General features: G+C 41.2%; 1 protein-coding gene across 1 annotated transcript in view; it reads left to right on the top strand.

Moving 5' to 3' along the window:
• LOC126355998 (arf-GAP with dual PH domain-containing protein 1-like) overlaps positions 1-23,660 on the top strand; it is a 127,390-nt gene that overhangs the window by 89,716 nt on the left and 14,014 nt on the right. Inside the window, exon 7 of the mRNA XM_050006632.1 lies at positions 5,058-5,118. Within this exon, the coding sequence (XP_049862589.1) occupies positions 5,058-5,118 (61 nt within the window). The remainder of the gene's footprint in view (positions 1-5,057; positions 5,119-23,660) is intronic.

The following is a 23,660-nucleotide window of genomic DNA, read 5'->3' as shown; positions in this document are numbered from 1 at the left end:
CTGCTTGCTCAATGTACAACATTGTAATGCAATATTCACTTCCTAAAAGGATTGCAAGATCTTGTAACTATGATACAAACAGAAACATGTCTCTGTTTGTTTGAATTTCAGCATTTAATGTAATGATGTTCGTCATACGGTAACAAGAACTGGTTCTTCAGCTTAATTTGTTTGAGACATCAACTTAAAAGAATTTACATTTTTATTTTGATGTATTTCCAGTATAATTCACCCTTCAGTGCTTTAACATTATTTGATCCAATAAGTAAAGTGGTAGTAAAATAATACACCCATTTAAAGATTTGTTTATATATTACTTGTATTTTGGTGATATTTATATAGTTCAAGAGAGTGATCAGAAGCACACATAATTAATAATGAAAATAATAGCTTACGGAGTTATGTGGGATGAAGTGCATAAAGTGATTCAAGGTGTCTGGAGATAACTGTGTGTCAATAGAAATAATAAAGGTAAAGTTGTCCTCCTCCTTGTGCTTAACTTGCTTAACTAGACATGTTCGTATTGGAAGTGGTATGGCATAGCCCTTGTCCAACCTTTGCACTGAATTACCCAGACTGTTGAGAGAAGGAACTGCTGTTTCATTTTAACTCCCAGTGCAACCATTTTTCACATGTACCAGTCACTGCTAGAGTTGTAAGAAGTGATAAGTGATTGAAAATAACTAGAACCAACTGAGCATTGAACCCAGACTTCCGTATTTGTAGCCAGACACTTACTTACCAAGCCACACAGAAATAAAAGCTGAGCATTGAACCCAGACTTCCAGATTTGTAGCCAGACACTTACTTACCAAGCCACACAGAAATAAAAGCTGTAGTAAATGTAATCAAAATTAAACTTAAAAAGTTATTCACAGAATGTTTTTGAAGGAAGACAATCCCTCAAAACTGGCACAATGGTGTATTTATTCTTCTTCGCAAAAAAGAGACAGACTATATATATAAGAAAACTATACACCTTTGGACCTAAAATTACTGCCAACCATTAAGAGAGAGGGAGAGAGAGAGAGAGAGAGAGAGAGAGAGAGAGAGAGAGAGAGAGAGAGTGAGAGAGACCCTTCCTGGTGTTAAAAGTGGATACAGCACAGTGGATATAAACGAAGTTGTGGAATGGAGCAGTTTGTGTGAATTACCACTCAATGCGGGTTGTGTAAATTCCAGAAAAGTTTTTAACACATCAAGAAGAAAATGGTACAAATTAACAATTACCCTGTAGAGCCAGTTTATCAGTTTTTATAATAGAATACTTCACAACGTCTACAGGAAGGGGAGCAGAAGAAATAAAGAAGAATAAAAATAGCTTGCATTGATGTCTATAAATGAAACATAATTTTGAAAACTAATTTTCTAATATGCCTGGTATGAAAAGCTTACAGTCTGTATAGAAAAATCGTTCAAAAGCTAGAGACAGACATTTTGGGAATTACAAGGATTGACAGGAAAACAAATAAATGTATTGCAGGTTAGAAATAACTAGGCAAAATAAATAAATTATGACTGTTATCAAGTTATAATGCTGAATGACAGAATATTTAATTAGGCAATTGATGGTAGATGCACCAAGGTAGTTCTTTACTGTATACCAAGATACAAGAAAAGACCAAATGGTAGGTGTATAGATGATATTAGGTAAGTAGTAGCAAGATGATTCCACAAGACTGAAGATCACAGGGCATACAGAAGTCTTACGGAGACATTTATTCAGCAGTGGATCTCAAATGAGAGATAGTGGACATCATCATCATCATCTGTTTAATATATGGACAAACATTGGCTGTACCATTTTCTGCATGCTCAACATGTTTAAACTGAATTATATGTATCATACTCAGTGCATTATATAATATTTTATGTTACAAAAATAACAATATTTTTTGAAACCTTCAGAGGTACAAGCATCATTCATGGTGTTGTCATCTGCATAGTCATCAGGTGTTGCTCTCCTTGCGGTGATACAAAATGACTCAATGCAATAAAGGTCATCTGATGTGACGCTTTTCTACGTGAACTAGTGTTTGTAACGAGTGATCATGAAAGCCATAGGCATAGCAGGCAGCAGTAGCCTTGTGTCAGATGTGTTATCAGCCTTGTCTCAGACAACCTCCAAATATATAACATATTTACGCAAGACTGGAAAGAGATATGGGTCTGCTTCTAGTGTTAAAAACAATTGTGATATGTTAGCTGCATTTGATATGCAGCATTGTATGACCTAAAATGCACTAGACGTAAACTGGCCAGTGACTACATTTTTTATTGCATTCTTTTCGAAATTTATGCTGTGGTTTACTTAGTTTTGAAGTATCACAGTAACTGTGAGCAGTCCTGAAAATAAAAAGTTCACTATCAAGCTTTGATATCAAACTATAAGATACGAAAAAACTATTTTTATTTTTTCAGAAATAGTTTTCTTAAAATCAAATATTGGAGATCATACTAAAGATTTCCCGAGAAACTAACTACAGATATGGATTTGATTCCTTTACATAAAACAACTTTTTTTTATCACTTTAAGTTTCCCCTGCCATGCACTGTGTACAATACAGTTGCATGGAGCAACCCACAGTCTGTGGTTTGCTGATACAACAGAGAATCGTATTGATGTTGTATCGCTGTCATCCCAGCGTGAACCAGTTAAGTCACTTCAATTACATTTCTACATGCTCCACCAATGTAAGTTGCTTTTGTGTTGTATCGCGAGTTACATCGCATATTGCTGCAGTGGTAATTACACTCTTAACACTTGCTGAAGATCCTTTCCAGCATGTGAGGCTAAAAGCTTTTTCAGCTCATTGATCCATACTTGGAGAGGAAGGTCCCCCTGAGACCCAGCACAACATTATTTAAATAAGTTATTCTTTACTATTGATTGACAGACATTAAGAGCATAATGGACCATGTTTTGGTAGTTTCTGATGTGTGCTCCTCACGAGTCCAACATTGTGACCCATTGAGAATGTAAATGAGAAACAAGGAAATGTTGTGAGGAAAGAGAGAAATACTACCATAGGCTGTATAACCCAAGTGTCATGCCATATTTGCATGCTATGAGAAATATCAAATGTGAAGAGAGTTATGTTTCTTTGTCAGTAATAAAAAAAGTGGCATTACTTGTTTTGGAAATGAATTTTCTTGTCTTACTGACTACTGAATGACTTCAGTGCAGCAGCCTATCCTTCTGTACTGTTCTGTTGAAACTGTTGTGCAATTAGAGAAAAACATGAAATATTGAAGAAGTGTGTGTTCAGAATTGTATCTGCAATTCCCTATGTAATTGATTTGTTGTAAAAGAGTACTTATACATAAAATAAGAATATGAATGTTCTGGTGGAAGCACTGACAAAATTGTAAGAATGCTAATACACACATCAAAAAAAGTTTTGCATCACTCCGGTTCCCAAAGCTCCTGAAGATAGATGTTGACTGTGGATATTGTATGACCGATACAGTCCCTTTGACTGTTCAAAGATGTCACTAAACCCACCCAGAGATGTAAACAACCATGCATGAGCAGCGTCTATTAGATGGAGAGGTTCCGACAGCCGATAAGTTCCAATTATTCCACTAGGAAGGAGGTACATGACCCATGTTGCCTGCAGTTCAACCATGCCTAGACAGTCAATACCGCAGTTCAATCATGTCCGCATTGTTACTTTGTGCCAGGAAGTGCTCTCAACAAGGTAAATGGCCAGGCATCTCGGAGTGAACCAAACCGATGTTGTTTGGAGATGGAGGAGATACAGAGAGATAGGAACTATCGATGACATGCCTCGCTCAGGCCACCCAAGAGCTACTACTGCAGTGGATGACTGCTACCTACAGATTATGACTCTGAGGAACCCTGACACAACGTCACAGTCTTGAATAATGCTTTTCGTGCAGTCACAGGATGTCATGTTATGACTCAAACTGTGCGCAATAGGCTGCATGATGCACAACTTCACTCCCGACGTCCATGGCAAAGTTCATCTTTGTAATCATGACACCGTGCAACACAGTACATATGGGCCCTTAACAACATGCTGAATGGACCACTCACGGTTGGCATCACATTCTCTTCACTGATGAGTGTCGCATACGCCTTCAACCAGACAATTGTTGGAGACCTGTTTGGAGGCAATCCAGTCAGGCTGAACACCTTAGACACACTGTCCAGTGAGTACAGTTGCTGTCCTGGGGTGGCGTTATGTGGGTCGATGTTGTCATGGAAGGCACCGTAATGGCTGTGTGATATATGAATGCCGTCCTCTGACATAGTGCAACCATATCGGCAGCATATTGGCGAGGCATTCATCTTCAAGGATGACAATTCGTGCCTCCATCGTGCACATATCTTGAATGACTTCCTTCAGGATAATGAAATCGTTTGTCTAGAGTGGCCAGCATGTTCTCCAGACATGAACCCTATCAAATATGCATGGAATGGATTGAAAAGGGCTGTTTAATGATGATTGACCTACCGTCAACTCTGAGGGATGTATGCCGAATCACCATTGAAGAGTGGGACAATCTGGACTAACAGTGCCTTGATGAACTTGTGGATCATATGCCACGATGAATACAATGCATGAGGACGTGCTGCTGGATATTAGAGGTACTGGTGTGTACAGCAATATGGACCACCACCTTTGAAGGTCTCACAGTGTGATGGTACAACATGCAACATGTGGTTTTCAGGTGCAATAAAAAGGGCGGAAATGATGTTTAAGTTGATCTCTATTCCAATTTTCTGTACAGGTTACGAAACTCTTGGAACCAAGGTGATGCAAAACTTTTTTTGATGTGTGCAGATAGATACTGGTGAAAACTGCAAATCATTGCAAACTTACTCAGGACCCGTGTTTCAATCAAATTACCAGTACCAAATCAATTACCAGTACCATGGGTTTCAGTATGTTAAGAGCATGTTCCTGCTGCAGAATTTTGAAGTTAATTATCATAATTCAATTACAGGTCACATAACATGTAAAAGTAATAAATGATCAAATACCTGTATGTAGAATATAATTAAAAACAGGCTGTATTGCAATTTCTAGTGGCATCACGTCTCATCCGTAAACGGGCATCTGGAGCTGGAGTACACATTTTTTCAAGCAGGTGAGACATCCGTTGTCACTTAATTATTAATTATTTACTTATTTATTTTAGAATTAATTTCTTAACTTGCTTATTTCTGACTTGACCGTAAGTGGATTAGTGTTTGAGTACTGCAGATGTCCACTTGCTGTGAAGTAAAAATAGTGAATAGGATTGTTAAGGCTGTTATATTCATTCTGATCAACATTTCAAGCAAACCCATTTTTCATCTTTCATCAACCATTACATAATACTCTGTCATACTAACCCAAACTTGAAATCCAAGATTAACCTGTTCTCGCAGAATGTCAGAAATAAAATAAATTATCAAGGCAAAATACACAAGCCTTAGGTTATGGTACTCACAATAAAGTAGTAACAGCAAAAACTTATGTATCATACTATTTCTGAGGTAAACTTGTATACCTTGATGGTCAGTAGCTTCTTTTTTTGGGGGTGGGGGTGGGGGGTCGGGGGAGGGGAGGAGAGGGGGGGGGGGGGCTCGGAAGTCTTGAGAGTTCAGTTGTGAGTCACTTTTTATTTAATCGTGTCAGAAACACGCACTATAGCTTACAAGTTATACAAAATGTTCCAAAACACGGTACTGCAAGTATTACAATTAAAATTAAATGTATGCAGCAACTTCGCATGCTTCCTTGGTTGTATCAATGACATTCTGTGATGTGCATGACATTGGATATGCGCTTCAGACAAGAAGAATACTCATTGTCTGGTCTTCAACACATTCACATGCTGTGGAGTCGCATGCAAATCCCCACTTTTTCAAGTTTCTTCCTTCTTCCAACTCCAGAACACAGCCTGTTGAGGTCTTCCATATTGACCAGCTTTCTTTGTGACCTCATGGGAGGCTTTCAGTCAGGATTATCCACCCTGCAATGTGGCTAGATCTGGAACACCATGAGTTGACTCTGAAGTTCAAAGGTGGTTCATTGAGGCTTCCAGTTGAATGGAGAAAGCTTTTCCTTGATTTGAGCTTTGGTACTGGTGTCTGATACCCACGTAATGCGTGGGTCTTCAGATTCAATTCCTTAGACTTCATCTGGTGAAAGTGTTAGTTAAATTTAAAAATCTTTTTTAAAAATTTTAACTATCGCTTTCACCAGATGATGGTATATTGGATGTGAATGGTGGGGAGTGGCTACAGGGCAATGTTCAATGTTACTATTTTATAAATAGCGTATATTGCCTGAGGATACAGCAATAAGTGGTGCGAAACTGGCCGCAGATTTAATAAAAATCAATCATACAGCCAGTGCGGATTTGTAAAAAAAAGATAAGGGGGGGGGGGGGGGGGGGGGGGGAGGAGAGAGAGAGAGAGAGAGAGAGAGAGAGAGAGAGAGAGAGAGAGAGAGACTGTTGAGTGGTGTAGAGCATGGAACTCAGTATGATTTGGTCAGAAACTGCATGTAAATCATACTGGTAGGAAGGAATACATTCCCTGGCAGTACCCTCCGCCACATTCCCAATGTACAAGTTACTATATGCAAGTATGCAGAAGTGCTCATATTAGATTGTACTACTCTTGTCTTCAAAGTACAAGTCATACTGTGGTGAAGGCTAGTGAATCTTTCTAAGTACTGCCTGTTCCAAATAATACAAGTTCAGCCCTTGACCCTGAGTGAGACAGAGGTAGTGTCCCAGAAAACTATCAATCTGCTTTCCTCTCCAGTCGGTAGTTGGCGTATTTATAAGGAGCCGTTGCACACTGCAGCACCCTTCTGGAGTGTTCCATGATGATTGTGTCGATTGCGATTGTCATGTGTGGTTGTCACATGACATCTGACGTACTTTTCCATCGTATACTTGTCCACGCTGACGCCTGTCCATTCAAGAGTCAAATTGCTTATCTTGCTGCCAGCCTTGTGATGTTCAAAGTTCACTTCTTGTTACCTGACCAAACATTGGATAGCGGCATCTAAGTCGTCGTCACAAAAATTCACTTCTTCTCACCAAGAAATGATTTCCCAACTTTGTTACAACTTAAGCTGAATACTTTGCTATTGAATATTTTATACTTCGTGACACCTCCCTTTCCCATGGGAAAAATTTGTAAGCTCGGACCTCTGAGGTCACAAAATTTTCACCTTGTACTGTGTGCCAGCGGACCTTTTATTTGCAACATTATGTTCCACATTGCAAAGTTTACAGGTTCTTTATTTCGCAACTACTTCTTTGAGAGCATCCAGTTTATAAATACGATTACATATTGGTTGTGGTATAAGGTACATTCAACAAAACTCTGCTTTTAGAGTTCACTGACATCATTCGTTTTGTTGCTTGGTGTGAGTACACTCCTGTTATTTCACCTTAGGTTGGCTTACAGGTCACACATTTCATTTCACCTCATCAGTATTCAAAGCATTACATATTTACACGTGGACTGACACTAATATAAGTCACCTAAAGACCTCGATACATTGCATTTATAGCTAAGGAGTTGGTGGTAATTTATCTCTTGTTAGACTGTAGTGCTAGCGACTCCAACACAGGCATATTTGCCTCCTCTTTGTGGTGAGTTGTGGCATCTGATTACATTCCTTTCCCAACAGTCGGAGAGAGGAGTGTGCTGTACGGACCTCAATTCGTACTCTCCTACATCTTCCTCCTCTCCAAGCTGTTCAGACTGGTGTTAGGGAGTGTACGTCACACTGTCCTTAGGGTTACTTAACGTCACACAGACTCTGACACAACAGTTCCCCCCCCCCCCCCCCCCCCCCCACTTCACAAAGCTGTTTCCACACCTCCTACAACACTTACAATAAACGCACAAACTACTACATGTTATAACTACTAGACAGATCAGTGCCAAACCATTGTATCATCACATGGAAAACACTCTCCTTGAACATCCCTTGAAGGTCTCCCATTGTTGTTATTCTGTTTCATCTTGTAAGGCATCTATTTTATGACATGCTTCTTTTATATCATCTAAATGCGTAACTATGTGTTCTAATGGTAAGAGTATGGGAATTTGAGTCAAGTTTTGTTTTTCCTCCTCTATTATACAACACACTATATATACAGGGCGAGTCAGGAGGAAAGATACAGACTTTGATGAATGATACTACTGGTGATTCTGAACAAATAACTTCGAGTAAACATATGCCCTTTTCTTAACCGTCTCTGGGTAAACCAGTGAAAGCAGCTAGGAATGGGAAAGGTGCAGGTGATGGTGAATTAAGATACTGTTATGTTGTGGTTTGTTTGATTGTGTAAGTTTCCTCAATGAAGATGTTCAAACAGTCCACCTTCAATTTCAGTGCATGTTGCTTCTGTTGTAGTCAGGTGTTGTGTCATCGATCAGAGCTCAGTTTTGCATTCCTTTATCTGGGCACAAGCATGTAAAATACGAGCAAGAAGTTCCTCTCTTGTGACCACTCTGCACTCGTAGACATCATTCTTCAGCCCACCCCCACAAACAGTAACCCGGGGGGTAAGATGGGTGACCTTGGTGGCCAAGCAGTGACTCCACGGTGACCAATCCAATGACCAGGGTACGTTGTGTCAGAGCTCGATCATGCTAAAGTACAAACGAGCTCATGTTGCCAAAGGGATATCGTCCACATATTCTGGTAACACATATTGAAGAAACTCAAGATACCATGTCCCAGTAAGATGGTTATCTAAAACAACTGGACTGATGAGTTGGTCATGACTGAGAACCATCGTTGAAAATTCATTTCCACAGTAGCGTGCATGTTTTCATTTGCCCATACATGAGAGTTGCGTGTGTTGTTGATTGCGTTGCAGGTAAATGTTGACTCATTAATGAACAGAATACGTGGAATCAATCGATCATTGGCAATGATCCATTGACAGAATTGTTGCCTTGCGGCACCATCTCCATCATGCCAATGAAACTGTGCCAATGAAAGGGATACAGACCATGCTCGTGTAATTACTTGTGTTTGTGGGACACCAAGTTGGGCAGCAATTTTTCTAGAGTTAGTAGTAGGATTGCATTCCACTGCTTGAAGAATGTTCTGAACTTCATTAAGCGTTTGTTGTATGGGACATTCAGAGACAACATTTACACTGGGAAGCATACCATTCTCACGCGGTCCGTGAAACACCCTACTATCTGGCACTCTAAAATTCGGCAATCATTGTTGATATTCTCACACAGCAGCTCTGGAATTCCCATTGGACAAACAGCATGTCAGCATATTCTGCATGTGTGAAGATCTGTGGCATTTTCACTACACAAAACTATATTCACTGTTCACGTAACAACACTGTACTACTGTGCACTGTGACAAGCACTGTTGGACTGAGACTTGAGGTAATCAACTGCACCATGCGCAAGTGAACTGCGTAGTGACATGGTTAGTAAGGATGACACTACATGTTTCCCATTCCTAGTTGTTTTCATTGGTTTACCTGGAAATGGTATTAAGGGCATATGTTTATTTAGAAGTTTTGTGTTTCGAATTGCCACTAGTATCATCCCCTCAAAGTAGTTACCTTTCCTCCTGACTCATCCTATATGTGGTTAACTTAGAAACTATGTCTACCTTAGTAATATTTGTACGAATGACATGGTCGGCCTGCAGGTAATCTGTGCACCATATGCCTTATATTTACTGACAAAACTTGCCAGTGCTCTGCATAAGGTCACTGGGCGGCGAATCACTGCACGATATTTTGGGGCTACGTAAAACCATACGTTGTCTTGTATCTTCGTCCAGATACATTAGGAATCTCTCTTACTCGTTGTAACATATGAGTTTCACATCACTTGTAATTATAAGTGGACGTTAGGATGAAATTTTGTTTACAGATCTCGTTTTTCAAAGTGACCTTCTACAGCATAGCTGGTAACTGGACAGTTGCGCATACTGTCGTATCACATAGTCTACAATTAGGAATTCCTTTTTTTGTCCTGCACAAGAAAACAATTTCTTTGTCTGATACTCTGTTGGTAGTGGCCATACCTTAGTGCATAGACATTACTGTCAACTAGTGGTTAAACATATTGCCAGCTAAAAATATGTCTAAATTTATTGAGTGTGGTTCTAAAAGGTATGGTTCTAAGAGACCTTTCAGCAAGTTCACAATGGTAGAAACTAACAAGTCATATTTTTGTTCCAATTCATTAAACATGGCCGTGATTTACACTAACTGTTCCATGAAAGTTATTAGAATCAGGGCCTGTTGTATCTTCTTGCTGGTACTGTTTTCGCAATCTTCCATGTACTTGCTTAACTTTCTGATCCCATCAGCAATAATGTGAGCATTCTTGGTTATCGTATTCAGCATTTGATTTATCACTATTGGTGATGCCCTTACTATCGCCACTTGCTCTTTGGATAACTGCAATGGCTCCCTCTGTTGCTCCTCTAATACACCTACTTTAGCTTTAAAGAACACTACATCATCTTCATCTAATGTACCAAATAGTTCCTTGCTTGTCTCAACAATAAATTTCAGTATTCCTCGCTTAGACCTTGTTGCCTCGTGCCTGCCTAACTGCTCAATTAACCCTTTTGCCCCCGTAATTTTACCCACATGCCATACCTTTTCTGTACATTCTCACACATTCCAGCATTCACACTTGCCTGAAGCAAGTTATTCACCCAATGAGCTACAGATCTATTGATTAATACTGGCATTTGCTAAGATTTTTCATGCTATTTTTGTAGATTAAAATAACTCACAATTCTCCAAGTTGTACTTTGCAAACTAACTGTACCATGCTTGTTGCACTCATATGTCCAGCGGTAGTGTGTCTCATTCCATGAGGCCGGACAGCAATATACTCCTCATAATACACTCCTGGAAATGGAAAAAAGAACACATTGACACCAGTGTGTCAGACCCACCATACTTGCTCCGGACACTGCGAGAGGGCTGTACAAGCAATGATCACACGCACGGCACAGCGGACACACCAGGAACCGCGGTGTTGGCCGTCGAATGGCGCTAGCTGCGCAGCATGTGTGCACCTCCGCCGTCAGTGTCAGCCAGTTTGCCGTGGCATACGGAGCTCCATCGCAGTCTTTAACACTGGTAGCATGCCGCGACAGCGTGGACGTGAACCGTATGTGCAGTTGACGGACTTTGAGCGAGGGCGTATAGTGGGCATGCGGGAGGCCGGGTGGACGTACCGCCGAATTGCTCAACACGTGGGGCGTGAGGTCTCCACAGTACATCGATGTTGTCGCCAGTGGTCGGCGGAAGGTGCACATGCCCGTCGACCTTGGACTGGACCACAGCGACGCACTGATGCACGCCAAGACCGTAGGATCCTACGCAGTGCCGTAGGGGACCGCACCGCCACTTCCCAGCAAATTAGGGACACTGTTGCTCCTGGGGTATCGGCGAGGACCATTCGCAACCGTCTCCATGAAGCTGGGCTACGGTCCCGCACACCGTTAGGCCGTCTTCCGCTCACGCCCCAACATCGTGCAGCCCGCCTCCAGTGGTGTCGCAACAGGCGTGAATGGAGGGACGAATGGAGACGTGTCGTCTTCAGCGATGAGAGTCGCTTCTGCCTTGGTGCCAATGATGGTCGTATGCGTGTTTGGCGCCGTGCAGGTGAGCGCCACAATAGGACACATACGACAGAGGCACACAGGGCCAACATCCGGCATCATGGTGTGGGGAGCGATCTCCTACACTGGCCGTACACCTCTGGTGATCGTCGAGGGGACACTGAATAGTGCACGGTACATCCAAACCGCCATCGAACCCGTCGTTCTACCATTCCTAGACCGGCAAGGGAACTTGCTGTTCCAACAGGACAATGCACATCCGCATGTATCCCGTGCCACCCAACGTGCTCTAGAAGGTGTAAGTCAACTACCCTGGCCAGCAAGATCTCTGGATCTGTCCCCCATTGAGCATGTTTGGGACTGGATGAAGCGTCGTCTCACGCGGTCTGCACGTCCAGCACGAATGCTGGTCCAACTGAGGTGCCAGGTGGAAATGACATGGAAGCCTTTCTACAGGACTACATCCAGCATCTCTACGATCGTCTCCATGGGAGAATAGCCGCCTGCATTGCTGCAAAAGGTGGATATACACTGTACTAGTGCCGACATTGTGCATGCTCTGTTGCCTGTGTCTATGTGCCTGTGGTTCTGTCAGTGTGATCATGTGATGTATCTGACCCCAGGAATGTGTCAATAAAGTTTCCCCTTCCTGGGACAATGAATTCACGGTGTTCTTATTTCAATTTCCAGGAGTGTAGTTGTCACACACAATGCCTTCACTCCTGGCACCTGTAATGGAAAAGGCATTCTCAACCTCCCAATTCCGTTCGCGCAAATCGCGTTTGCTGAACACTAATTCACTCTGACATACATTACACTTCATATTGCTAACCCAACCATGAGTATCTTCTGGATACTTTTGTAACTCTCCCAAGGACTCAAAAAAACTTTTTCTAGTGATTTGCATGCACTTTCACACACAAATTTCCTTTGTCTTATTACTTCTTGTCCTTGTACATCAGCCATAGTGAATGGTTCTTACCATTGGCTGTCCAGCTTCTTACTGCATCCTCTATGTACACACTCATCATACAATAACACGATCATGCTTCCTAAATTCCTTTGGGTTATGAGTTGTGCATTAATTTACCTTATTTCTCTCCTTGTTTGACTGTGTTGCCATGCAGGCATCCTGATGCAACATCTGCATCCATTGTTGGATCTTGGTCACAAATCCTCATAATTATAAACTACATCTGCAAGTTTTTTCTGTAGCCATAAAGGTAAGTTGCTTTTTCTCCTGAAAAACAATTTGAATGGAGTGCACCCTGTGGTACTGTGCAGGGTCATGTTGTACACAAATGTCGCGAAGGGACCCATTGGTCCCAATTGTCATGCCCTCGGCTAATATAGAGCTGTAACATTTCAGTTAGTGTAAGATTTGTGCACTCTAGTGCGCTGTCTGACTAAGTATGGTAAGCAGTTGTCTGCATTTTGTCTATTCTCAACAGTTTACAGTGTCGCTTGTGAAATTACTGCCCATGTTGCTGAGCAGGTCCGCAGGGATTCCAAAATTCATAATCACATTTTGCACAAACTTACGTGTGACTGTCAGTCAGTTAGCCTGGTGAAGACAAACTTTGTGAGTCAGTCCTGGATTGTGTTCATGGTAGTGAACCTCCATTATCAGTATCACATCTTTTCCGTATGAGTTTCGAGGTCGGAGTTAATTCTAACGATTACTTCAACTTCACCTGTCCCCCCCCCCCCCCCCCCCCCCCCCCCGACAACTTTCGCATGATTTTATAAATTTCTCTGTATCTGCCTTCTTTCCAGGCCATGTACAATACTGTTTCAGCTGCTCATAAGTTCTCCCCATCCTCTGGCGTCCTCCTACGGGGGATATATGCATTTGCATTAACACTGTCAATTTTTTCGCAAGACTCATCACATTCTCTGTGCTTATTTCTGGCATGTCAGTCATACCTTTCCTGTCTGGTGCTTCAATGGCCGCTGCTGAGGCCGCTATCACTGCTCCAGCTAACTTGTCTTGTGTCTCTACTGATGCGGCCTTGTCCTGCTTATCTTGATGCTCGGCCTTTCTCTTCAGCAGGCTCTTCAGTACTCTGTTCCACTTGTGAATCCCTATCAAGTATGCTTCGGATATGGGAAAGTGTATTGTCTACTCGATTCTGCTTACCTTCTTTGTACAGTATCTGATATAGTCGTATTACTCTAACTTTAGATGGAACTTCGTCACCCTAGACTACGGATCAGAAATACTGCCCAACCACACCAGTGGTTTATGGTCCGTAATTGTCTTGAAGTTCCTCTCTAATAGGTATGGCCGAAAACTATCTGATGGCCCATACTATACAGATGTGTTCAAATTATTATACTAAAGACTTTTTCCCAAAACTTTACATTTATTACACATTTACATCCACATACAGATTATATTTGTACAAACAATACTTGGTATGCATGCCTTTGTTCTTAATCAACATTTACATCCTGTTGAGCACAGTTTTTTTTAACTTTTCACATTACATTTTAATATCATTGTCATGGTACCAGATTTCCTCTGGTTTCTCCATGAGATCTTGTTGGATGGTTATTGTATATTTCTTTATCCTCTGTTTTGCAATAGCTCCTAAATTTTCAGTTGAGTTCATATCAGGGCTATTCTCTTACCAGGTCAACACTTTCAGCTGCTTTTCTTCCAAGTAGCTGGAAATGCTTTTGGCTTTGTGGCAAGTTGCCCCAACATGCATAAGAATGGCATCTTTTATTGGGAAAGCACTCATTTATTTGGGGGAAAAGTTCCTTTTCAAGGATTTCTTTATATTGTTCTTGCCTCATTGCCCCTTCAATAATGTGTAATCTGCCAGGACTTTCATGGACATCCACTCCAGACCATAACGGAATTGTGATACTTCACACATTGCTGCACACACACACTCAGCTTTGAACTGTTCTCCAGGTCTGTGATGAACATACTGCATGCATTCTTCCATCACAGTGAATACAGACTCATATCTGAAGCATGCCTGAAGCATGTGTACAAAATTGCAGGTTAGAAAAATTGGTAATAGTAACATAGGAGACCTCAACACTCCCAACATTCAAATGTGCATTTCTTACATATCAATAAAACGTCACAATTTCAAGCCAATGCCCCTCACTTAAGAGATAAGACCCACTTAATTTACCATATCATTGCACATACCTTAGCCCAGTCCTCTCTTGTGTACTCCTGAAGTTGTTTAGTCCATTGCAATCTTTTGGTTTTCATGGTAGGTGTGATCTGTTTTTTTTTTCCCTTGGTCGGCATGCGTTTAAACCACATTCAAACAGTCTTCTCCTCAGTGTCACAGGTGAAACTTCAACAGCCAAACCTTTCAGCTGATGGCTTATGTCTGAAGAAGTAAGTTTACAGTTCATTGTTGCCATGTTTGTAAGTCTTCTCATTGTTGGAGGACTCACTTTTCTTTTACGTCCACATTTTCCTTTCCTGTTTCGCTTGTGTTCACCACCTTTCTGCACTGAAAGTTTGATTCTGCTGACAGTTTCTTGTGATATTCTCATTCTGTCAGCAATTTCTTGCTGTGTATAATGACTTTCAGCAAGAAGTGCTACCACAGCCGAAACTTTCCAAGGTGAAACATCTGTTGTCTTCCCCATAACCTCATTTTCTTTGGAAACTCCATGATTTTTTTCTTATAGCTAAAAACATGCAAGTTCACAAGGTATATAATGTCTTGTTAGTGTAGCAAGAAGTTGATAGATTAAATAACAAGCTGAAGCATACCACAGAAACATAAAACATTACTGTAAACACAGTTTCAAAGCATGTACACAGACAAATTTTACCAATTGTGAAAAATTCAGGGATCTGTGAGTTGCTTGGAAGGGAAATTTTGTGGCATCAATCAGACCTTTAAAAAAATCAATTATTACACTTGTCTCACCTACGTTTACACCAGAAAACTTAATACTATCAAAAATAATCATTTAGTCTAATAATTTTAACATGTCTGTAGCTAGCAACTCATGCTCTACAGTACTATCATTTTGTTCTGCTTTGTTAAGCGTCCTGAATATATTCACGATCAGTGAGTCTTTTTCCATTGGCCTGTGGCTGAGATATGCACCTAGGAAGCGACCACTTGCATCAGTCCTGATCAAAAAGTCTTTATTGAAATCTGGACACTTAGGATCGGAAGGCTAATTACCTTCTCTTTCAACTGCTGGAACTCTTCCTCCTGGGATCTGCCCCATTCATACGAAACTCCTTTCTTCAACAGTTGATCATGAACCATCAGTACAATATCATTCCGTTGTCTTCAGTCACGGATATTTTTCTTTTGCTTCCACCTTGGTAAGATCGGGTTTTAACCGTTGTGCCATTAGTATGTGTCCCAGAAACTTAACATCTTTATGGAGCAATTCATATTTATCAACTTGTAACTTTAAGTTTCCCTTCCGCACGCAGTCAAATGCCTCTTTGAGGTGGGCGTTGTGCTCATCTAGCAATGAGCCAACCATTACGATATCAAGATACAGGAATACTTTGTTTCCTTTCCATGCCTGTCAGTAAGGTATTAATTATATGCTGAAACGTGGATGGAGCTGCCTTCGGGCCCATCACCATTTTATTATATTCATAATGTCTCATTGTTGTGCTGAATGCCGTCTTCCCTCTGTCCTTCTAGTCTATTAGTATTTGAAAGTAGCCTTTGGTGAGTTCTGGTGTCATAAGTTCTTTGCCTTCCCTAGGCTATCGAGTACCTAATCTATTCTGGGCAATGGATAAACCATATTTAATGACATCTCATTTAATTTCTGGTAGTCTATCACTTGCTATTTTTGTTTCCCACTTGCATCTGGTTTCTTTGGTAAGATGATGAGAGGGAAATTCCATGCACTAGTGCTAGGAGAGATTATGCCTTTGGCCAACATTCCCGTTATCTTGTGTTGCAGTGCTTCCTTCTGTGTTTGTGGGATCCGGCAGGGCCTCTAGATTATTGTTGTGCCTTCCGCCTCTGGGACCAATGGAATTTCATGCCTTACCAGTGTAGTGTGAGTGAGCACATCTCCCGATAAATGGAATACATCGTTATAAGCTTGAGCAAAGCTCCTCTAGTGTTACTCATTCTTTATGATTCAGATGTGCAGTATGCATATTTTCCCTTAATAAACTCTGGGATGATTTTATTCTCCTTTCCCTTTCTGGCAATGTACATCGGACATTGTAATTGCTTGGCACTGGGACTCACTGTGTAAATACCTTGGGTATCGGCAACCTGACATCCTGTTATCTGGTGTTCAATGTACTTGTAATATACATTCTGTCTCAAACTGTCACTAGGGCTTTGGGTATATATACCCTGGTTTAATCTCCTGTCTCGAAATAACCACTTCGGTGCCTAGCCTACTCGACACTCAGACTTTTAAAATCTTATCTTCCAGTGACCCGATAACTACTTCGGGTTCACCATGGTTATTATGTGGCCAGTTAATCTTCGGCCTCCATTTGAATAACTTCTTGTTGCTTCCCGGACTTTTAGGCTATTGACAGCTTTCCGTTCCTTGTTCACTTGAGGCAGCGAGTGATTGTAACTTATGTGTTTGTCCAGTGGTTTGAGTCACACATTTGCCCTTAGCCAGGCTGTGTGGCTATCATCTTTGTTGTTGTGTTTTCTCTGTGACTTGCCACTTATTTTCATGATGCCACCGTACCGTGGTTACTACCATATTTTGTTGCTAGCACACAACTCTCTCATTCTGCCTCTTGGTTTCTATTATTTTGTGCCATGATTTGACTGATAGTTGCGTCTTCCGTAGTGTCTCTCAGTTCAATCGATTCGCCCTGTACCCACATTTCTCTGCTTGCATAATCCAACACGACCTTGTTCTTTTCCAGGAACTCTTTCCCCCATAATCTGTGAAAAGGTAAATCAATTCGAGCATCCACAGCCTTTAATTGTATGACACATTTGGTCCCCATTCTAGCTTGCAGCCGTACTAACACTTGCCCTTCTGTTCAGATTGCTTGGTTTGCAATACTCTTTATTGTTACTGCCTTTCTGGGGTCCCATTCCTCATGTTTGTGAGGTTTACGTGAGTGCCGCTATCAATTAATAACTTCATTTCTGTGCCGTTTACATCTATGCTTTGTGACCATACAAAGTCATTCTTTCAGCAGCAGTCAGCAGTTCTCATTATCCCTGACATATCGTAATGGGACTGTTACATTATGCTCATTTCCCAGTGCGTTCTTTCTTTGTATATTGGCGCACCTACTTTCTTGGCATTCCCGAGAGTAGTGTCCAGGCCAGTGATGTGTGAAGTGTCTCACAGGTTTTGTCTTGGTGCACAGTGGAGTGTGCCCAGTCAAATTGCACTGCTTGCATCGTATGGATGGAGGACACTGGGATCATGAAACTTTTCCCTTGAGCTCCCTGACATCTATCTCTTTAATGGGTAGCCATATACGCTTGGATCCATGGGAAACCTCCCTTACAGTGTTTTCCCTCCGTACGGTATATTTCTGCCTACAGTCTCATGCTATATCTCCTCTTCTACTGCAACTGAAACATTTGGTTGGTTTTGCTCTGGCTGGGTCATGTAAGCCACATGGAGCTTCTATGCAGCTAAATCAGTGGAGACCAGTAAAGTTAACTTCTTCCCTTGAACTCATAGTACAGTGTTTATTTTACTGTCGTATAATCCTCGAATAAAGACCACTTTTCACAGTTTCCCAATTAATGCATTAGTACCTACCATCTCCTCATCTTCCATGACTTGTTTCATGGTTTCTCTGAAATGGAATTGTATGGTGTCCACACAAGAGCCCCTTTGATCCACACTTTCTTCTTTCCTTTGCCAACTATAGAACATGTGACACATGAAAAAATGAAGAGTGTGTTTGTTCTCATAATTCTGTAATAATATTACCCTCACTTCGGACCATTCCTCCGAATGATCTCATATTAATAACTTACTGTGAGCAGAGCCCATTATCCATTTAATGATATATTTTGAAAATACTGTCTTAGCTTTAGCTTCTTTTAATTTATAGGCACTGTCACAGTTTATTGACAAATTCTGATAACTGTTATCACTCTCCATCATATTTAGAGGTCTCACTGTAATTCAAGTATAGCCTATACCTGTCAGGGAGTGATGAACTTTGGGATCATTTTCTGATGCCATTAGAACTAAGCTTGCCAATCGTTGTTGTGAGGTGAACTCAGCACTCACATTGACAGCGCGATGTGTTTTCTCTTGCTGGGGTGAGCCTCCTGCTCAGAGCCTGGTACCATGATGGCGTGGTTCTACACCCCTCGGTGCATGGTGGTGCGGCGCGGCTCCCTCGATGCTGCGATGGTGCAATGCAGTGCTTGTCTGCCTATTCCTGCACACCGAGCTGGCTATTCCACCACTGAATTTAAATTTGACCCCACACCTGGCACCACTCTTTACACCTGAGATGGAATTAGACAGACATGTGCAAAGTGCAACAGGGGAACTTACCTTGTTCTAGAATGTGGGCAACCTACTGTTGTCCTGACCTTGGCTGAAAGTAGACTGTTGAGTGGTGTAGAGCACAGAACTCTGTAGGATTTGGATGTAAATCATATCTGGTAGGAAGGAATACATTCCCTGGAAGAACTCCCTGCCACATTCCCTACATACAAGTTACTACTTGTAAGTATGCAGAAGTGTTCATATTAGGTCGTACTACTCTTGTCTTCAAAGTACAAGTTGTACTGTGGTGGAGGCTAGTGAATTTTTCTAAGTACTGCCTAGTCTAAATAATAAAAAGTCCAGCCCTTGGCCCTTAGTGACACAGAGCTATTGTCCTGGACAACTACTGTTCTGCTCTCCCTTCGAGGTAGTGGTTGGCGTATTTATAAGGAGCCATTGCATGCTGGACCACCCTTCTGGAGTGTTCCATGATGATTGTGTCAATTGCAATCGTCATGTGTTTGCTTCATGACGTCTGCTGTGCTTTTCTGTGGTATACTTGTTAACACTGGTGCCTGTGCTGTTGAAGGCTCAAGTTGCTTATCTTACTGCTAGCCTCATGATGCTCCAGTGTCCGCTTCTAGTTAGCTGTTCAAACACTGGCTATCAGCATCTAACTCATCACACACATGTTTCACTTCCTCTCACCAATAAATGGTTTCCCAACTTGGTTACTAACTTAAGCTGAATACTTTACTGTTGAATATTTTACCCTTCGCAACAATCCAGCAAAAGAAAATCAAACCACAAAGTTCACGAAATGTTATTATGTGATATATTAATTCATTGCCTAATGTAAACAGGTTGTTTACACCACTTTACTTAAATAACTGCATTCTCATTTCATAGATCTCATAGGTCAGTGTAGGTGACGGGTCAGTGAACCCAAGAGAGGTAGAGAGAGGGCAGAGTGAGATGAGTCCTGACATTTCTTTTTACAACCCAACCTGGACCACCCCAGTAGCTTTTAACTTTCGAGGAAAGGTAGCAGTGATAGCAAGTACATTGTCTTCTTCTTCAATTTGTTAATATTGCTCAAGTATTACTCAGAAATAAACTGCTGAATACAAGTCATTAATTGCATGAAAGGGTAATGAAGGTACTCAATACCTAGCTTTCAGAAGTAACAGTTCCTTCATCAGGAAGAAGAGAGAGATAATATTTTGCTTTTACACTTTGTGGGTATGTAAACTGGTGTACATTAAGTTGATAATCACTGCTACCAAAGAAGACAGCCAGTAACTGGTCAGTTAATGACTGAAAGGAGGTTGGTATTTCATGAAATGAACACCATTTATATATATAAATAAAAGAGTGTGTGAACTAGAGGCAAAGGCAACTGTGAAGAGGAGTGGAGTGATTATGAAATCAACAGTTCAAACCATTATGTACTCATATACTCATAATACCTATTTTACAGGCAAAAAATGTTTATGAACCTCTTGCTGCAAGGTGTTTTCAGTCCTATTTAAAACATTAGTTTTTAGACAAAAGTCTCAAATACAAGCACTTTTAGAGGTAAGTATATTTTGAGTGAAAACATTTTTGAAAAATACTCTCTGTATGTTATCTCCAGGCATCAGATATACAAAGTGTTTTTGAGGAAAAAGATGTACTTTAGAAACACAGGTCAGTTATCCTAATCTTGGGGGACAAAAATGCAAAGCACTTGATCTGTAATCAATGCTATTAAATTCTGTTCTGGAATTTAGCACAGAATCCTCAGTTTTATTCGAGACAGTTTGAGAGAACAGTTATCTAAATAGGATTATACTGAAGTTTCAATATCAAGTAGGATCTTTCCTGTCGAAGTGCCACATTGTGGTACCGCTTTCTGTTTCCTGGGGACTCTCGATTGTGCAATGTGGAAGCACTTTATTGCTTGAAAATATTTATGTACTGTGATGAATTTGATCTATGATCACAAGAAGATAATGCAGATTGTGATATTTGTATTTTCCTCACCAATTTGTGTCAAAGCGTTATCATATCTCCTTTCTGAAGCCAAAGAATTACATTTAGATTTTTCAGTCTTTATATATAGAAATTCAGCCTGTGTATGTTTGAGGTCACAAAACTCCAAAAGTAATCAATTGACTGACTGACTGCAAGGCTGTATCCAAATAAGTGTGTGTTCTATAAAGAAATTTTTAATATAAATAACAACAAAAATAACCAATTATCGATAATATAATGTAAATGGATAGATACAAAAATATACTCACCATGCAGCAGCAGGGGAACACACACGAAAGGATTTAACTTTTACAAGCATCAGTCAGTCAATTGATTACTTTTGGCAGGAGAGTTGAAGGGCAAGAAAAAGGACTGGAAAGTCTTAAGGAAAGGGATACTGTTCAGAAAAGTCACCCAGAATACCAGGTCAGGGGAGACTTACCAGATGGGATGAGAAGGTAAGACCAATTGTTGGGGACCACACCAGAGGAGATTTGGAAAACTGGAGCTTAAAGGTGGAAGACAGTGTAATATACAAGACAGAGATTAATATTAAAATTTCATGCATGACTTAAGAGCATTGTATGTAACTGAGGTGGGAGTGGGGATGGCTAAAAAAATGAAGTCAGAAAATGAAATATGTAGAAAACTGAAATGGACTGAAGAAAGGAGTAGTTACTGTGAGTAAATGCTGAGACACAAGGAATCAGCATAAATTAAGACCAGGTGGGTGGCGAGAACCTAGGACATGTTGTTGTGCTAGTTCTCACCTGCAGAGTTTTGAGAAACTGGTGTGCGGAGGAAGAATCCAGATGGCGCATGCGGTGAAACAGGCACCGAGGTCATGTCTGTCATGATGTACAGCATGTTCTGCTACAGGATATTGCGTGTTGCCTGTATGCATCCTCTGCCTATGCCCTTTCATTCTGACTGATAACTGGGTGGCAGTCATGCTGATGTAAAAGGCCGAACAGTGTTAACATAACAGCTGGTATATGACGTGTCATTTCACAGGTGGCTCTACCTTTGTTAGTATATGTTTTGCCAATTACAGGACTGGAATAGGTGGTGGTAGGAGGGTGCATAGGGCAAGTCTTACAGTGGAGACAGTCAAAGGGTAGGGAGATAGGTGCTGAAGGAGCATAGGGTCTGACAAGAATATTGCAGAGATTGGGAAGCCTATTAAAGCTATTCTAGGTGTGGTGGGCAAAAATCTCAGACAGAAGGCATCTCGTTTTAGGGTACGATTTTAGGAAATTATGGCCTTGTCGAAGTAGCTCATAGATGTATTCAAGATCAGTATAATACTGGGTGATAAGTGGTGTGCTATGTAGTTGTTTTTTGGAGGGATCAGCAGTACCAGCATTGGATGTGATGGCCTGGGAAATCTGCTTTTGAACTATACTGTTGGGATAATTATGTCCAGTGAATGCTGAACTGAGAGTGGTGGTTTATTGCTGTAAAGAGTCTGCATCCGAACAAATATGTTTGCCTCTAATGCTAAGGCTGTATGGGAGGGAAAGGATGGCAACTGTCAGAATGTACAGGTAAGTACTGTTGTTTGTTAGTAGGGTTGATGTGGATGGAAGTGTGATGCTGGCCTTTAGTGAGGATGAGATCAACATCAAGGAAAGTGGCATGGGATTCGAAACAGGACCATGCGAAATTCAATTGATAGAAGGTATTTAGAGATTCCAGGAATTTTAATAGGTGAGCCTCACCATGAGTCCATACCTGCATAGATGGCATCAATAAATCTAAACCAAACCAGAGGCTGAAGATTTATGGCTCCCAGGAAAGCCCCAACCAAGTGACCCATGCAAATGTTGCCATAGGAAGGAGCCATCCTGGTTGCCGTGGGTGCACCCCTTGTCTGTTTGTATGTCTGCCCCTCAAAAGTGAAGCAATTGTTGGTATGTATAAAGTTGATCAAGATGAGCAAGACTGCAGGTCTGCTTTGTTGGTCAAGTACCACAGTGGTAGATCCTTTTGCTGGGAGTACACTGATAGAGTCATCAGCTTTCAGGGAATGTAGAGCCTGGAGGTATGCAGAGAACAGGTTAGAACCATGTTGTAGGAACCTGAGGAAGGGTTGTGGAGCAATGCTGGATGTGAATTCTTGGAAGGGATGATTTTGAGGTAGTGGTGGTGGATCAAGTTGGGATTGTGGTCAGAACTGTTTGAGGAAGGGTTCAATGTCAGGTTTGCTGTTGGAAAGGTTTTGTTATTGGGTTGCAAAGTGACATTTCCAATGGCTATTACTTGTTAAGGAAAGTAGGTCAGGGAAGGGTGCTTTAGTTGAGTGTTTAAGGACACTGGACTGTTGTGACTGGTTCTTGGGATTACGGGTTATTCTTGGTCTGGGAGGCAGTGGTGAAGGCTGTGGGATGTTAAGGAGGTTGGTGAAGCTCGGTTTGTATGAGCGGAGTGGTGGTTGATTGTGTGGCTGTTTAGGGAGCTGCAGAAGGATAGGAAGGGAAACATCACTGTTCAATTGGTTTAGGAGAATGTGGGACAGCTTTTTGAGGTGAAGTCTGAGGATTTTGTAGGAGGAGCGAAGTTTGGTAGAGTGGAAATTTGCTGGTGAGGCATATACACTCATGGAAATTGAAATAAGAA

The sequence above is a fragment of the Schistocerca gregaria genome, chromosome 3, assembly GCF_023897955.1.
Source record: "Schistocerca gregaria isolate iqSchGreg1 chromosome 3, iqSchGreg1.2, whole genome shotgun sequence".
In the NCBI taxonomy this organism is placed as follows: domain Eukaryota; kingdom Metazoa; phylum Arthropoda; class Insecta; order Orthoptera; family Acrididae; genus Schistocerca; species Schistocerca gregaria.
Note: the sequence above shows the minus strand (reverse complement) of the source record. Positions and strands in the feature narration are given on the sequence as shown.